This window comes from Tinamus guttatus, unplaced genomic scaffold (genome assembly GCF_059628265.1).
Source record: "Tinamus guttatus ecotype Peru unplaced genomic scaffold, ASM5962826v1 Tinamus_guttatus_pri_ptg000287l, whole genome shotgun sequence".
NCBI classification, from domain to species: Eukaryota; Metazoa; Chordata; class Aves; order Tinamiformes; family Tinamidae; genus Tinamus; species Tinamus guttatus.
The window spans coordinates 3,772,333-3,789,937 of record NW_028288821.1 but is presented as its reverse complement, the minus strand read 5'-3'; the positions used below and the strand labels follow the sequence as shown (position 1 = coordinate 3,789,937).

General features: G+C 46.9%; 1 protein-coding gene across 2 annotated transcripts; it reads left to right on the top strand.

Annotated features, from left to right (window-relative positions):
* The first annotated feature begins 304 nt into the window (after positions 1–304).
* Positions 305–13,359, top strand: LOC104569661 (ras-related GTP-binding protein A). 2 transcript variants are annotated; one of them, XM_088527492.1, is made up of 10 exons: positions 305–414; positions 540–573; positions 2,762–2,861; positions 3,854–3,920; positions 4,837–5,059; positions 7,048–7,143; positions 8,701–8,823; positions 10,916–11,007; positions 11,949–12,064; positions 12,809–13,359. In XM_088527492.1, exons 2-10 carry the CDS (start codon positions 547–549, stop codon positions 12,904–12,906), a joined length of 942 nt encoding a protein of 313 aa, XP_088383618.1. In that variant the 5' UTR covers positions 305–414; positions 540–546; the 3' UTR covers positions 12,907–13,359. The 2 variants fall into 2 exon arrangements, with proteins under 2 accessions (XP_088383618.1, XP_088383619.1); XM_088527493.1 differs by lacking the exon at positions 8,701–8,823.
* The last annotated feature ends 4,246 nt before the right edge of the window (positions 13,360–17,605 follow it).

The window sequence follows — 17,605 nt, the reverse complement described above, 5'->3', positions numbered from 1 at the left end:
CCGCCGTGTCGCTGCCGCGAGGCCCCACGCGGCCCCGCCCCGCCAGGCGGAGCTCGGGGCCGTCCTTCTCCCACCGCCTCCATAAAGATCCCCGCGAGCGGCAGTTTGCCCACACCAAAGATGGCGGCCAGCGTTTCACCGGCACCGCCTTCCTTTCCCCTTCCCCCCCACCGCCCGCCCCTCCGCGTCACGTGACGGCGGCGAGGGCGGGGTGAGCGCTCACGTGACCGGCGGCGGCCGCCCGAGCGCTGGGTCTCGTGAGCGCCGCTGAGGGGAGGGGGGTGGGGCGGGACGGGGGGTCGCGGGCCCCGCGGCGGCCGCGCAGGAGGCCGAGCCCGGAGCGAGCGGGCACCGGCTGCCGCCCGCGCGCAGCGCCGCGCCGCGCCGGCCCCGAGGCGCCTCTCGCCGCTGGAGGTAGCGTTGGGAGGCGGCGTGTGACCGTTGGTCACGGGTGGGCCGCGGGGGCGGGTCCCACGAGGCCTCCCCGTGGCTCCGCGGGGCCCCGCAGAGGCCCTAACCAGGCGCTCTTGTCCCCGCAGGTGGGTGATGCCGAGCACAGCCATGAAGAAAAAGGTAAGGGCCGAGGCAGGGTCTCTTTCCCGGCCCCCTTCCCTTGCGTCGTGCCGCGTTTGTGCCCGTGTCTCGGTGCGTCTCTCCTTGTGAGGTCCCTCTCTGGGCCCTCGTGCAGTTGATAGGTGCGTTTCTTCACTTAAAAGGTTAGAACTCAAAAGCAAACTGGAGTTTATTGCTGAGCAGAGCGTTTGGGCACAGCAGGCCCGTCTGCCGTGACTGGTATGGGAATGCACCTGGTGCACGGTGCCAAAGCATGTCAATGCGTTAAAACGCTTTCCTTGCACCTTGTGACAAGCTCCCACCAGCTTCCTTGGCCTGCGCTGAGGCCCTGGACTCACACGGGAAGCTCCTGAAGGCTCCGGGGAGGATGGAGCTGAGTGCACAGTGAAGCAGCAGTGCTCTTAATTGCGCTTGGGGCTGGGCATGTTGCAGCGAGCGTGTTCAAAGTTGTCCAAATGGCTGCGTAACGAGGACAGGACTGTGTCTGCCTCATGCCACAGTCTGTCTGCCTCATGCTGGGGTCGGCTTTTCTCCCTGGCCCCAAGTGCTGGTTCCAGGCCTTTCTGAAAGTCCAGTGCACCCTAAAATTTAGGGATTAGATTAACTTTTAGACTGGCTTGTGCTCTCAAGCTATATTGAGCTTCTGCATGCGCTTCTCCTGCAGGTGTATGGAATTAGAGGCAATGCTGTTTTGGGGGGAGGGGTACTCTATGTGCAGGTAATGGAAGAAAACAGGGCATTTTTTAGGGGGTTTGTTTCAGAAAAAGTGGTCAGTATAACCTGCTGCTTTGAAGATGAGAGTCCTTGTTGGAAAGCCTTCAAGGCCTGCTCTTCCAGGTGCTTCTGAACCATCAGTGGGACACTCTGTCACTTGGGCCTTAACTGTGCGGTCAGCTTGTCTCAAAGGAGGATTTACCAGCTGCGAAATGTCGCGGTCACCCCTGGAGAGGTGGCTCCCGTGAGCAGGATGGGCTGGTCCTGCCTCTCCTGCCCGGCTCCCAGATTCCAGCGCTCGCTGCCGTGCGAGCCCAGCGCGCTGAGCAAGCGCCCCTGCCGCCGCGCTTGGCACCGGCAATGGGCTGGGCGGGCAGGCTCGGGCCGGCCGCGCTCTCCTTAAAACTGTTCTTCGTGATAGCTTTTCAGAGCTGTTGCCAAAGGCTGAATTTGGCTTTGTAACTGGAACTTGTTTAACAGCTGTTTTTGTGAACAAGTCCGTGTTGGCTGTCACAGACTTTTTAAATCACCACGTAGAGTCTTTCCATATGTGTGATTGATGGTGTGTCCCCTCCTTCCCTGGTTTTCTGCTACCTGTTAACTACAGCTGTTGTCTTTGGTGTGATGCTCTGCCGGCAGGACACAGGGATCAAGTCTGTGTCCCCCTACAAAATAAAAAGCCTGGTAGACTGGGGCTGGATTGACACATCTGCTTTTAATTTCTTCCTGCTCTTTTGATGCTCTTGAAACTCAGAGTGGGGCTTGTATTTCACTTCTGCCAGGGAAGAGAAACTAAGCTGTGTTGTAATAAGGAAAAGAGCAAGATTAGAAGAGAAGCACTGGGGGGAGAACACCAGGGCGGAAGGTGCTGAGTGGACAAGCAGTTGTTTTCAGTCTAGGCCTAAAGACTCAAGATAAAACTGCTCTTTGTTTTGCTTAAGCCCTCTGCTCTTGCCAGAAACTCACCAAGCTTTCACCTTGGTGCCCCTGCCTTCAGAAAACACGCAGGGATGGGGGAAAGGGAGAGACCAAGAGCAGCCTCGGGAGCAAGCCGGGCTTTTCACCAGTTCTGGGGGCTAGGAAGGAGCTAGAAAGGGGCTGTGGTTGTTGGTGTCTGTGGTCTGGCTGTGCTTTCTTCTGGGTGTTGAGCTGTCAATCTTGGAACGGGAGCGTAGTGTCTAGCAGGGAGAGATTCCTGAAAGAGAAGAAAGGAGGGGGTGTCTTTTCAGGGATGCAAACAAGATGAATGTGTTTTTAGCCTTTCAACTGTGATTCAGTGACTACACTTAGCAAAGAGTTAAGAACTTCCATCTTTCCATCTCCTAATTTTCCAGGTGCAGCACTCTGCTGCTGGCTTCAGAGACATTCAAATCCCATCTTTCAGTTGTTCCATCAGTAACACCCTAACCCAAAGGGAGGCCTGGAGGACCTGGTGCTCTGTGGTAACCAGTTGGTTCTTCCTCTTTCTTTTCAGGTGCTGCTGATGGGTAAAAGTGGGTCTGGGAAGACCAGCATGAGGTCCATCATCTTTGCAAACTACATTGCCAGGGACACGCGACGCCTGGGTGCCACAAGTAAGTTTTCTGTCACTTGAATTGGAAAGTGTAAGGGCTTAAAGTCTAGTCATTAGAGGAGAGAGACTTTTTAAAAGATCAGGAAGCAGCCTTGCTGCTACCCTTGATGTTGGAGAAGTGATCACAGTCTTAGAGTCATTCTCATCAGAGAAGCCTTCCCAGTGCCGGCCTGCTGCTCCCTGATGCCGTTCAGGGGACATAGTGGCCTTGCCATAAACACCTGTGGTTTGGCAGGATGCTGCTCTAGTCCTTCTTGGTGACTTAAGGCTTTTGTGCTTCTCTTAAAAGCTACTGATCTGAAAAAGTGATGTGGGGGAAAAAAAAAAAGTGGGGGTGTGTCTTAAAAAAAAAAAGGTAGAGGGAGCTTTTTAATAAATGAAAACAAAAGGAGGGGAGGTTTTTTTTTTTCAGAAAAAATAAAAATAAAGGGAGGTTTAAAAGAATAAAATAAATGAAAAAATAATGAAGGGGGGGGTTTAAAAAAAAAAAAAAGTGGTTTGAATCTATGAGGATTCTAATGGGGGGCATGGGGAAACCCCTGTGAAGACTTAATGTCACAGATTGGTCTGTCCTTGGTGGTATTTCCTCTTTGCCATGCATTGGGCATGCCTTTCAAAAAAACCCAAAATTCTGATTACTATTTTATTTTTAAGGCTTGCTTGAAGCCTTGCAGAATGTGCTGGTGCTGGTATAATTCTTAAAATATCGCGAACATTGGAGAGAATGTTGTTAAAGAGGACACACCTACTGTATTTCTTAGCAGAACAATATCCCAGTTAAGCAGTGGGAAGACTTGAGCTACTCTGGCATCTGTACTTACCCATAGCTTGCTCAGCCTCAGATTTATATGCTACAATGCTGTTTAGATGGAATTTTATACACTGTCAGTTCTGTTGTGAAGAATGCCTGAGGAGGCAGCTGACTGCTCTGAAGCTGCTCTGGCTGTGTCTGGTGAGTGGCACAGTTAGTAAACTCCTGTTGTCTCTTTCCAGTTGATGTGGAACACTCCCATGTTAGATTTCTAGGAAACCTGGTGTTAAACCTGTGGGACTGTGGAGGGTAGGTACTGCCTGTTCTTTTGCTTTTGAAACCTTTGGGGTTAGATCTGGTGGCTGAGATGGAGGTGTAGCAGGACAGGTCCCCTTCTGCCTTTAGGGTACTAGCACTTTTTTTTTTTTTTTTTTTTTTTTTTTTTTTTTTTTTGTGAACAAGCTGTATGTGAAACACTGTAAAACTGGTGAGGCAACTCTGGAGAAAGTGGATGCCACATCTGAGCCTCCTGTGTGAAGGTGGGTGGGAGAGATTGGCCTGATTATTGCTGTCTTTTGAGTTAGGTGCTGCTCCTTTGATGTGGAGAGACAGGCCCACCCTGAGAAGTGATGTTAGAGGCTGGTGATCCCATGGTTCCTCGCAAGCAGCTTTCCAGGGAACGGGCTGTCCCGCTGGCAGAGCCTCAGCAGAGCTCTTGGCCTTGCTAATTTGATATAACAACCACGTGCTTTGCCAGAGCTACACTCAGTAAAAGTTTGAGTAGATGTAGGTCTTGTAAGAGCAAGATACAATAATGATTTAGGACGTATTTTATCTGCTGCTGCTGTGGCTTTTTCATACGTAATTCCCCAAAAGCCAGTGAGGGTGGGGAAGCTGTGTAGCTCTGCATAGGATGTTGCTCAAGCTAGCCTGGAGCATCATGCTCTGATGCATAAAAGCTTCCTGTGAGAAATGGAGAAGCAGGGAGTCCCCTCCATCTTCTGGAGCATCTATTTTTGCTTGGTTTGAAATGTCTAGGCATTCAGTTTAGCCATCCATGGAGCGCTCTTTTCGTCTTTTGTGATGGGGACCTTAGCTAAGAATGTAAAGCTTCTCTTTGCTTTTCCAGCATGGGGAGTTTTACACAGAACACTCTGGCTGTACTAAGCAAGGCCTGACTGTTCTCAGGGAAGTCTCTTTGCTTTGCTGCTCTGCCCCCTCTCAGGCAGGACACCTTCATGGAGAACTACTTCACCAGCCAGCGAGACAACATCTTCCGCAATGTCGAAGTCCTCATCTACGTCTTCGATGTCGAGAGCCGCGAGCTGGAGAAGGACATGCACTACTACCAGTCGTGCTTGGAGGCGATCCTGCAGAACTCTCCTGATGCCAAGATCTTCTGCCTCGTGCACAAGATGGACCTGGTGCAGGAGGATCAGCGGGATTTGGTGAGAAGCTGGTAGTTGCCATAGAAATTCTGCCAAGGAAATAGAGCATTTTGTGGTTGTGCTGAAGCACTGCTGCTTAGTACCTGAAGTGCAGCCCCATCAGTACTGTTTCTAGAACGGCTTCTCATATATTAAGAAATTCTCAAGCCTGAGTGTGTGTGTGGTTGGTTTTTTTTTTTTTTTTTTTTTTTTCCTCCTGCCTTTTGTAAACTTCATGTCACTGCTCATCTTCTATATATAATATAATGGGGAATAGAATTGATTTAGTTTAGGAACTAATTTAAGCCTTATCTTTGATAGCACTAGTTCTGATGTTTTGGCCAGACCTTGGCTGCAGAGGGCAGGGAAAGAAGGTAGAATTGCAAGAAATGCAGCAAACAAACTGGCCTACTGACTTTTGGGTGTCCTCAAGGATTTTGGCAGTTAGAATCAACTTCTTTTTAGCTGATACACTTTATGACAGGACCCAAACTAGACTGAAAGTAACAAAAGTGTGTCATTTTTCTGTGTTTACTGGAAAGTGGCTTGTATTGTTTGATTCCTCTGGTTTCTGTTGCAATGTCTTTTGTTTGGCCTGCCTTCCCAGGGATCACCTCCTAATTTAACACTCCCCTGCTCCAAGAGCTCAGTGCAAATCCTGCAAAGTGCCCAGGGAATCAGCCTCTCAGCAGCATTCTGTATTTTGTGCTCTTTGCCGAGCCTTTGAAAGGTTGGAGGGAGGCTGAATTTTTACCAAATTCATTTTTTATTTCTGACTGCAAAGCAACCAACTCCCGATACCAAAGGAGAAGTTAATTCTGTGGGTTAGACACCTGTGTTTGACAAGTGCATTCCTGACGGATTGGACTCCCTGTGCAGATGGGCTCATTCCACAGCAGATTGGCTCAGACCACAAGTGATCACTCTGAGTGAGGTGATCCTCACTTTCTCTTTTGGTTCTGCCCTCCAGCTCAACAGAAAGAATAGATCAAAGAACTTCCTTGTAGGGGCTAGTTGGAGAACATTTTACTTTTATATCTCTTCCCTCCAAGCTGAGAATAGGAGTTGCAATCTCCCCGAAGCTCCTAATTAAAACCATGCACTGTCCTGTGCACTCACTTGTGTGAATTCTAGTGAGGCCCTGCAATGAGGGGTAGACAGAAGAACTGCCTTGCTCTGCATATTCCTTCTGCACATACCACTGCAGACCCATCAAGATCTGTTTTATGGCGCCTGCTACTTGGAACAGCCAGCAAATACTCTTGGATTGGGCCAAACAATTATCCCTGTAAATCCTACTGAAGCCTTTGGCATCTGAGGCCTCAGCTGGTTGGCGCTGCCCTATGCAGCCTTTGAGACATAACAGAATTACATTGTCATGTGTCTAAAAACACTAAGCCATGATCAAAACTGTGGTCACATCTTCAGCAGAGGGCATGATGATGTCTCTCTGGCTACCCCTTTACCAGTTCTGTAGGGGCACGTGCTGTCTTCCCTTTTTTGCTTGAGACTGTGACTTCCAAGGGCAGAGTTTGCTATATCAAAGTACATGCCTTGCAACATCATCATTATGCAATCATATCTTGTGGTGATGAACTTCTCTAGTGCTTCTCTCCTGACTTGTTCTCATTGACAAGTGTTTTTGCCTGTGAACAGGGACTTCCAAGCTCCTGTGTTGCGATTATATATTAAATATAAATAATTGTCACAGTTTGGATCCTCTGTGGAAACTCCTCCTTCCTGTCTCCATTCCCACTCCATGACGCCCAAAATCCTGTCAGCTTTATTGCAACGCAAGCACTGTTTGCTTGTCCCTGCTGCCTGGAGGGGTGGAGTTCTGCCAGTACATCCTAGTTCGTGGTTGCTGCTGCTGTCTCTTTTCCTGTATGTGCCTGAGTGGTTTTATTTATTTAATTTTGAAATGCATGGTTCCTGCTACAAACATGATACAGAAATGCACCAAAGACATAAATATTTATAGTTGGATGGTATTTTTTTTCCTCTACCAGATTTTTAAAGAGCGGGAAGAAGACCTAAGACGCCTTTCTCGCCCCTTGGAATGTGCTTGTTTTAGAACTTCTATCTGGGATGAAACACTTTACAAGGTCTGTACAGTGTCCTTCCTCTATCTGGCTGCCCACTCACTTGAAAATCAGTGTGTGAGCCAGGTGTGTGGTTAGTTGCTACAGGCTTATTAGTGACTGACCCTTTCTAGCTCTGCAGTGAAACTGCTTGTGGAGGTTCCCTCTTGTTAATGTATCCCCAAATCCTGATTTCATTAAAAGAAAGAAAATCTGTCAACATGTTAGTGTCATGGCTAATGGTGTCACTGGTTAGTGCAGTAGACATTGCCTAGCCACTTCAGAAAGAGCTTCTGCATCTTTTAGTCATGTTTAGCCAGCACAGAATTGCTTCCTGTTTTTCTCTACAACTTTGTTAAAGTGCTTAAGCATTTAACATTCTGGGGGTTTGCTTGTTGTCAAGATTTTTTTCTTACTTTGTTGTATGTGGCTGCTATCTCGGATCCTTCTGGTGCAGGAATAGATTGCCACGTGGGCTACACTGAGAAAGTGATCATCAAATTGCCAGTTAGCACTAATAAGCAGCATCAGCAGCATAATAGTTAGGTTGCTGTCTGAAGGTGAGGAGCATCTGGCTCTTTGTGCTGATTTCAGGGAGACTTCAGATGACAGTGTTCAACATCTGGAATAATCCAGCCAAAGTGTAGCAAATTCCCCTGCCTTCAGTATGTGATGAGCTCGAATGAAGCTGGTCCAGAGAACTTAGGCTGAGCATTGCTCTGCCCAAAGCATGTGCCCTATTCCCTGTAGGTGACTAGTGGCCTCTGAAAGCGGTGGCATACCCAGGCTTCTTACAGGAATCCCTGAAGCTGCTCAGTGATGCTGGTTGCTTTATTTAGGCTTCTTGTATGGAAGCAGACTCGTGCTAATCCAGGTGCCACTGCCAGAGCTCTTCGGAGCTTGTGCCATTGGGTTGGGCCTAACTCTGCATTATGCAGCCAAGATGGTAGGAATCTTGCATTAAAAACATCAGATACTTGGCAAATATGAGAAATAAATGCTCACTGTGGCCCTTGGAGTGAAGCACGCGGTAGAACTTTGCTGCCCTGGTTCCGTGGGTTGGCAGTGAGATGAAGCCACTGCAGATGGAGAACCTGAGTCAGAGTGAGGACAGAAGCTGATTATGGCATGTCCAGTTCCTCCTGGGCTGGTAGTTCCTGACTAAGTAGATTAGAGCTTTCTAATTGGATCTGTTATGAGCTGGCAGGTATCTCTCTGCCCAATGACTTTGCTCAAGAGGAAAACACTTGAGTGGGTTTACCTGGAAGCAGTGGATAGAAACATTGCCAGCTCAATCTAAGAATGGATCTAGGTGTGTCTTACAATATTTTAGTTCCTGCATGACTGATGTGGGAAGAAACATGACCTAGCTAAGAGTTTGTGCAGAAAACAGTTCTGGGATGCCACTGAAAGTCTGTACCATAGCAGAGCAATGTGATGTGGAAGAAGCTTCTCAGTCCTGCCTAGGCTAAAAAAGAAACTAGCAGCTGTGAGTAGGCAGTTCTTGAGCACTTAGCATAGCAAGAGGATGAGGCAAAAGTGCTAATACAGCTTTGATGTTGTGTCTTTCTTGATTGACAGGCTTGGTCCAGTATAGTCTATCAGCTGATCCCCAATGTCCAGCAGCTGGAAATGAACCTGAGGAACTTTGCTCAGATCATCGAGGCAGACGAAGTGCTTCTGTTTGAGAGAGCCACTTTCCTGGTGAATACAGCTGTTCTGCCCTTCGTGTCCTTCTGCCCAGCCTAGGATGGAGTTCCCTGGATGGAAACTGCTGTTTTGGCAGTAGCCCAAAGAGAGGTGCCAGCACCACATGGCAGAACGTTTTGATCCAGGCCTGAAAGTAGTTGATGTGACTCTGTAGCTTGTGTGACTTTCCCAAAATGTCCACTTGTAGCATTTGAGCTGAGGGCTGTAGCAGGGTTTCATATCTCCATTCTCATGGTGGCCAATGGACTTTTTTGAGCATTCCTGTCTGTGCTTGGCAAGAGCCGCTTTTAGCTCAAAAAATCTTTTTGGTTCCTCATGGATTGGCATTTTAACTAGTCTTGATTCCCCTTTTTTTTGTCAAGGGGAAAACAAATCTGGAGTATGGACAGAGGATTGCAAGCTATTGAACTGCTATGGCTTCCAAAGTTACTAGCTCTGTGTGGTAACTATGGCTGTAATCCTTGAGTCTTCAAAGGAAAATAATATAATAAAACCACTGTTGTGGCTCATCTCTCCCTGCTCTTAGTTTCTAGATGGGTCTCTGCAGGCTTCATACCACAGCTTTTGTTGAAAGGAAGAAAAGGGTTTTATTTATTTATTTTTTAATCTCTCCTTAAACAAATACCCAACCCTAAAACAGGGTATATAAGGAAGGAGCTGTTACTTTTCTCACTACTTAAGATATCAGAAGTAGGCACCTGTCATTTCTGGCAAGCTCTACTTTTTGACCTTTTGTATGTGATGTACGCCACCAAGGTTGGACTATTTAACAATAATTGTAGTTTAAATTATCACTGGGAAGGAATAATATTTTCAACAGAAAAATCTGTACTTATTTTCAACTTAGTGGTGATTTTTAAAAGGTTTTTATATATTTAAACTTCCCTAAGGACTCCTTTTTCCTGCATCTTTTTTCAAATCACAGTAACAGCAAAAGCTATCTGGGGAGTTAAGGAATGAACTTGCATACAGAGAAGGCTTTGGAATGTAATCCTTGAATCTGCCTCATCTTGTACTTCTATGAATAACTGGGCAGATTTAAAACTAAAAAATCTTTTTTTTTTTTAAGCTGCATGAGAGATTTTTAGTTACTGCAAGCCTGTTAAATATAATTCCATAGGTAGAAAGCTAATATTTTAATATTCATATGCAAGGGTGTATGACACTTCTGGTAACGGATGGTTTCATGATAATTTGGGGGGGTTTCTGTGGGATCCAAGATGATGCAATTACTTGGTCTGCAATTCTTCTTGTACAGTAAATACAGCTCTTGGCCCACTGGCAAATTTGGCTGAAGAGTGAAGGTCTGTAGGGTACCAGCCTCATGAAAATGGTCAGGGAGAAGGGACAGATAGGTATGGATCACTTTTTTTTTCTATTTCCAAACATCCTTGTTGATAATTTTTGATCCTTTGAATTTTTTGCAGTGTTGCTGCCACATCCCCCTGTCAGATGACAAGGAGGGGAGCCGGTGTCTATGCAGACAACTTAGCACAGTCTTGGTCTGACTCAGTTAACTGGTGGAAAGAGGTGCCTGGGAAACCAGGCTTCGTCGGCTCTGCTCTTAGTCAGGAAGCTGAACAGCTTGCTCTGGTTTCTGAGAGCGCTGCTGGTGCATCCTTCGTGTTGCATAATGACAAATTTCTCAGGTTTCAGTCCTTGGGAATCTGCAGCATGATAGACTTAGCAAGAAAAGTCTATTCTAGCAGTTGTCAAGTATCTGTTTTCCCTCACCTGAGGAGATTGTTATCCCCATTCCTTGTGCTTTTCTTGTTCTTGGATTCAAGGCTTAATGCTGGTAAGTTGAAGCATACAGTCCTCAGATTAGATATAGTGCCTCTTATGTTCCTCACGTGTTTACATCTGTTTGCATTTGTGAAAGGCTTTGCAGATATATTACTGAATATCATTTTATTGTGGAATGATCATAAGTATTGTTTTAAATAGTTTCCAAGATTCAGTCAGCAGAAAGCAAAGGGAATTCCTGTGCTGGTTACAACCCACTTCCCATAACTGCTATCAAGCCTGAGAAACCGGTGCTGAAACGAATTACTAATGCTGTGGTCCCTCTTGTTTTCTCCTCCAGGTCATTTCTCACTATCAGTGCAAAGAACAGCGGGATATCCACAGATTTGAGAAAATCAGCAACATTATTAAACAATTCAAACTGAGTTGCAGGTGAGCTGGTTTGGTCATTAGTTGGGTAAGATACCTGAGCTGATACCAGGTGTATTTTGCTTTCATTTGAGACAAGCTTTCTTGCTTCAAAATGAATAAAAGTTGCATGGCTCCTCAGCAAGCTAAGGAGATGTCTTAGTTAAAGCTCTGTCTAGAAAGCACTATGTTTAAACATGAGGATCCTGCATCTTTCATAACTTCCTCCTTTGCTGATCGTTGAAAGAGGTTTGTTTTGAAACAGCCGTTTCTCTCCAGGCCTTACCCTCCTGGGCAAGGTAGGAAAGTTCTGGGCATGAACAGATACCTTGATAACCTGAATTTATAGAACATTGAATAGTTAAGAGCTTTGCTTTAGACCTTGTTTGTCTGGGAGGAAGCTTGCAGATGTTCTTTGCCACTATTTTCAAAGGAAAATAGAAAGTTCCCTTCAGAGTAACTTGCCCTCTAAGCAGTCTTCAGGTTCAACAGTCTGTCAGTAGTACCTGGAAGTGTTTAGAGGCTGACTGGGATGGAAAAGTGGCTGCATGATTTGTAAGCCATGTCCAGGTTTTTCTGCTTTGTGCTTCCTTCTATTGGCTATCCAGAGTGTAAAACTGTCCTGCCAAAGGACTGGTGGGCTGTGGCATCTCCCCCTGGACAAGGGGCAGTGGTTGCTTGGGCACAGCAGGCTCAAACAGGCCATGAGGTTGTGTGTCTTGAGTAACAACCTCAGTCATTCTAAACTTTATATTGTTCTCATTGAATCAATCAAGCCTAAAGCTAAAGAGTCTGTCTTAAGTCTCAGCTGGTGGTAGTCTCCACCTGGCAAACATCATCTCTTCATTAAAAACACATGAAGTTTCATTAATAATGAAATGTTGGGCTGCAGAGGGGAAGCAAGATTATGGAAAAAGTTCATTCATACTTTCTTCTCTTTCTTTCCCTCTTCCCCCAATCCTTAGTAAGCTGGCTGCTTCTTTCCAGAGCATGGAGGTCAGGAACTCTAACTTTGCTGCTTTCATTGACATCTTTACATCAAATACATACGTGATGGTGGTTATGTCAGACCCTTCAATACGTAAGTTGAAGCAAGGAGACGTCTCTGGCTTGTTTTTGTTCACAGGAATGAAAGGCTGGATGAGTCTAGTTTAAAATGCGTCTCTGTTAAAAATGATGAACACCAGACACAATTAAAAAAAAAAAAGGTGGAATTCAAAGATATAAATAGATCTACTGTCCTCCCTGGCTGCCCTGAGCTAAGGGTGAGAAGATGTTAAAAGACACTGAGTTTTCAAAGGGAGGAAGAGCTGTGTGCCCCTGACAGCGGAGCTATCTGCTGCTGCCCGGTGGAGGGTTGCACCAGTGCGGGGGAACAGCTGAAGTGCCCTGATCTGAAGCAGAACCCAGACCTCCTGCTATTAAATATTGCACAGCTGGGGAACGGCGGGCTGGGTGGATGGGGGAGGGCTTGCTGGTAGGGATGTTGGTATTCTCGGGGGCATCGTGCCTCTTGGGGAATAGCGCCTGCTTACCGCTACGTTGTTTTACTAAATCTAAGTGAGACTTAGTGCTAATCAGTGAAAACAGAAGCTGTCAAACAGTGCTAGGTCTGTAGCAGAGTCACGTTTCATCCTATAGTTGTCATATGGAGGTTAGAGCAGAAATGTGAACCCAGGCTACCCAAGGCACTCTGCCTCAGTCCTGCTGATAGGATACAAAATAACTGGCCTTAAGCAACACTTAATATCTGGCAACTTTACCTCCCTCAATGTCTTTTTTTTTTTTCCCCACCCCCCTCCTACCTTGCCCTTTTCCATCCTAGCTTCTGCAGCAACACTGATCAACATCCGCAATGCCAGAAAACACTTTGAGAAGCTGGAGAGAGTGGATGGACCAAAGCACAGTCTGCTCATGCGCTGAACATTGGCCAAGGCACATGCTCTCTGGGGGGAGAAAAAAGGAATTGGAACTACTTTTTCTTTTTTAGGAGAATCTAACAATGTGGATGTCTTTGTGGGCTTTGAAATGAGTGTGCCGCTTACCACCGCAATCTTTATTTTTTCTCCTTTTAACGTTGGACACTAGTCGCTCGGATGATGTCTGGATACACTGCGGACCTTCAGAAGAGACTTCCTGGCATATGTGGGGTTGGGAAGAAGCAAGGACAGGTGATGTGCACATGGTCTCATACTTCTGGTTGTCATAGTAGCACATGGCAGAGCCTTTTTGGATGTTCTGCTCCCAGGTTATCATACAAATCACAGGGATGGAATATTTACTATTTTATTGGTAGGTTGCTAGAATGCATTTATAAATTTCTCCTTGTCTTCAGTCATGAAAATAAATTTTTGCTACCAGGGATTTTGGATCTTAGAGCTTTGGAAAGTGGGCTTTCTTTCTTCTAAAATCTAGATCTTTCTAACATCTGGTGAGCAGATGTTTAATGGCTGCTTTTCTTACATGCTACTTGTTTGGGAGGGGATTGATTGAAGGTCATGCCAGGCTTTCATTTGAGAGCTCCTCATGTTCAGTCAAAATTCACTTAAAAGGTAAAGCAGTCAGGGTAACCCTGGTGTCTCTACACTTGTCAAGGTGCTGAAAAGCTCAGAGTAAATGGAAGGAGCCAAAGGCTCCCATTTCCCAGGCAGTGAGATAGTCCTGGTGTGCCAGGTCTCCATCCTGGCGAGCCAGGAGAGGCTCACGTGGGCGAGTAGGAAATCTAGACTGTGGTTGTTTTGGGTTGTGTGTGCATGAGCTATATTAGCTGTGTTTGCAAAGAGCCAGTTGGACAGTGTTTGACAGCAATATGACTTGACATTACCATCTATTTTTAGTGATTTTTGTGTGTGTGCATTTCTATTAAACATAGGAACAACGAAAGCACTATGAGTTAGGGGAATCTCTATGACTTGGTGGATGGGAATTGGTGCTTGTCAAAGCATCTTTTTTTTTTCTTTTTTTTTTTCTTGTTGCATCAAATTATACATATAAAAAGGTGTGTGTGGTAAATCTGAAACTGAGCATGGCTCTACACTTTGTATTCTCTGAATCAAGCCTTTCCCCTGTGTTTGTGCATACACACATACAGGGGTAAAAAATCTGAAAGGGTGAATCTGTTACCTGAAAGCTAAAGTGTGTGTGTGTGTCAGCTGGAGAGCTCAGCTGGGTTATGCACAAGGTCTTTGATCGTGAATCTTTACAATATTAAACGCCCATGTCTTGCACCACCTACTCAGCAGATGTATTTGTAATATATAAGGCTAGGTGTTTTTTTCAATGAGAATCAAGTGGGCGGCCCTGGGGGAGTGCAATTCTGTTACCAACCTTCCTGTTAGAACTTCAAATGTCTGAGCGTCTGGAGAGCTTGTGAATGGGCGAGAGATGCTGAAGCCTTCGTGCTGGAAGGTGTGGAGGATGGTGCCCGTTCAGGAAGGGCAAGAGTGAATCTCATCCACCCGCAGCAAGACCAGCTCTGACGTCTGCCTGGAACAAGTCAAAACACAACCGACCGTTTCCTCTTGCAGATGCTGCCCGCTTCTTCGGCGAGGTCAGTCTCTGCTTTCCCTCCAGTCCGTAGAAACATTAAGGTGTCTGTTTTGACAAACCTTGATCCTCATGCTGCTCAGTGAAGCAGGAGGGTGAGTAGTTCTGCTGCAGATCCGTGTGTTGGCTGAGTCTCTGCAATTTCAGCTTCACGGTTGCTCGTGGTGGGCAGGCAGCTCTGGGATGATCACAGCGGAGGGTCGCTGGGGGCCACGGGTCCCACGCCGGGTTCAAGAGCTGCTGCAGGAGCCCGTGCCTGTAGGTAGACAGCGTGGGGGAAGGAGAGTGGGAAATCGGGGCTGGTATTTCCATGGTTACAGCAGCTGGTGGGGCTAGTGTCTCGCTCTGGATGTTGGGAGCTGCCGTTGATGCTCCTTGGAGAATCAGTTGTTTGGCATGTGAATTGAAATAGCATTAAGAAAGTGAATTAAAAAAATAATAATTTTAAAAAAGACGAATGGGAGAAGCAAGTAACAAACTGTCAAGGAAGAACAGTGTGATAGTTGAGAAATGGGAACAAAACCCAGTTTCTCCAAGGCTTTCCTGAAGCCTCTCCGAGGCCAGCAGCGCAGCAACGGGAGCTGCGGTATCGCTGCTCGCTCTCGCAGATTTGCTTTCCTAAAGGCTCTATGTTTAGAGCCTTCTTCAGGACAAGAGTTTCTTCTTGCTCTCTGGTGATCCGACTTATGCTAATGAAAATAAGCCACTCACAGCACAGCTCTGTCAGAAGGTATCTTGTTTGTGTCTCTCCAAAGCAAACTTTGAGGATTGTATTTTATTTTATTTTTTTAGAGCCTGGGGGCAGTTGCTGCCAGCAGAGGTCAGTGCAGCTGTGCTATTCAGGGTGCTTCCCTGGGACTAGCAACCAAACTCTCCTGGCCTTTTGGAGCAGTGAGGTTTTGTGGATCAAGGTTTTGGGAAGATCCCAGGCTAACCAGGCAACAGTAAGGCTTGCTCTGCTTTTACAGCTCCATATAATATTGTCTTAGAAATAAGAAAAGAAACATCCTGGACGAAAATAAGCTTTTGGTATCTCTGGCTCTGTTTGCTGTGACTTGAGGGGACAGTGCTCTGATGGTGCTGTTGGTGTCCCAAGGAACTGAGCAAAGTCCTGCTGCTGCTTCCCCGGGCAGAAACGCAGCGAGCAGCTGGAGGGCACCCGCTATTTGCTGAACATCAGCTTGTCTAACTAGTGGGTTTTTTCCCCTGTTTGGGAGGGCGTTTCTGACCCCTCTGTTTCTTGGTTCTTATCTCTGCTGATACCAGAATACAAAGCGACGCCCTTTGCCAAGGAGCCCAGCTCAGGGGCGATGGCCACAAGCTGCTGTCTCCATGTGGTTGTACCGGGGCTGCCAGGTAGGTCCTGGCATGGAGCTGTGCAGAGCTCTGCTCCCGAGGTCTTCACATGTGATCCACCCCCCAAAATACCACATTAATTCTCATAGTTCATGTGCTGCAGCTCTGTGGTACAGAAAGGAGGCATGTGGAAAGTGTGTTGTGTTTGCAGAGCACAGCCTCTGCCTTGCGAGGCCAGAGCTTTCCTGACCCTCTCTGGCTGCAGTAGCACCATGTGCCCCTCGTTTGGGATCTTTCTGGTGAGGCTGAACTCACATGTGAGGAAGACCCCGGGCGATGAAGCCGCTCTTAGTGGTGCTTGTTCCTAGCCAGGGCGGTACTGAACTTCCCGGGATATGTGAAAAGGAGACGTGGAGCTGCGTACCCCTGGAAATTGTCCCCCTCTTCTGCCTCCTCCAAGCTGTCCTTGGAAAGGCAGTGGCTCAGGATTAGGCTTCAGCTAGGAGTGATTCCCATGCTACTTCCAGAGAGTGATGCAATTCTGCAGAGTGGGTTTGAATTCCCTAAAAATAGACTTGCTTTGGTTGATTATGGCTTATGGGCACCTCCTAGGTAGCACCAGGGTCTTCCTTAAGGAAGGCCTGTAATTCAGAAGATCGTTTGTCCCAAACACGTGCGGTCTCTGCCCATCCGGGAAACAGCTTTTTGCCAGATGAGGCATCTGAGCTACACATGCCATAGGGGAAGGGATGCTTTAGCTGGTTAAAACTGCACAAAGACACATCTCCAACAACTGCAGCTCAGTGTAGAGTTGTGGAGGTGAGAAGGGACCTCTGGAGACCTCTGGTCAAAGTGGGTCCCATTAGATGAGATTGCTCAAGGAGCTACCTAGGTAAGACCTGAGTACTTCCAAGCACGGCATCTCCCCACATATCTCGGCCCTTGTCCCAATATGTGACTGCCATCGCAGTTTAAAGAAAAGGAACAAATCCATCTTGCTGATCATGTTCCTGTGTTGCAACTTGAGCTGTGGTCTCTTGTCACCAGCTGCCTCCGCAAAGGGTCTGGCTTGTACTTCCCTCTATCTTATCATACCTCCTGAAGCCTGAAGGATGCTCCCTGTCTTCAGCCACCACTGGACTTCATAATGCCGAGTACAGCCCTTGGAATCCAATAGTTCATTCAAATTTCCACTTGCCTTATTCACTTGCTCTACGTGTTTCTCTATAAGGCCGTGTTCATGCTGATACTGGGAGCTGCTCAAGTGTCCAGTGCATCAAAGGTTAAGTATTATGCATTTCGCTGGGCTGGGAGAGGCTCAAAGGAGGCAACTGCACATGTGGAAGGACATCAAGATACCAGTGGTGGGAGACAAGACCCATTGTAAGAAGAGGGTAGAATAGTGTCTTGCCCAAGTCTCCTGTAGTTTTTGCCATGTTGTATAACCACTGATTATGTTTGTTAGCCTTAAGTAGTGAGATACAGAAATAAGGCCCTTGGTTTAATGACTAAATGGAGGGGAGAGACTGAACACTACTAAGTACAGTCCTTTGCCTCAGGATAACAAGTGAACAACAGAACATGCCCACTCTGGGCATGCTTTGATTTTTTTATTTATTTTTATCTGCCAGCAGGCTTGGGAAGAACAACTTCCATATTTTGCCTGGTTGGGCAGGTGTTTCTGGCCCACCTCCTCCTAGATAATGGACTTGAGGGCTGTTTCTCGCCCTCAGCACCAGTCAGCATAAAGGGAGGAGGTAGCTAGAAAGCAAAGGCTGGA

Excerpts from the sequence above, each read along its gene's own strand:
- LOC104569661 (XM_088527492.1), top strand. The coding sequence starts at position 547 with ATGCCGAGCACAGCCATGAAGAAAAAG. Across the intron at positions 5,060-7,047 it reads AGGAGGATCAGCGGGATTTG|ATTTTTAAAGAGCGGGAAGA; the intron begins GTGAGAAGCTGG and ends TTCCTCTACCAG. Across the intron at positions 11,008-11,948 it reads CAATTCAAACTGAGTTGCAG|TAAGCTGGCTGCTTCTTTCC; the intron begins GTGAGCTGGTTT and ends CCCAATCCTTAG.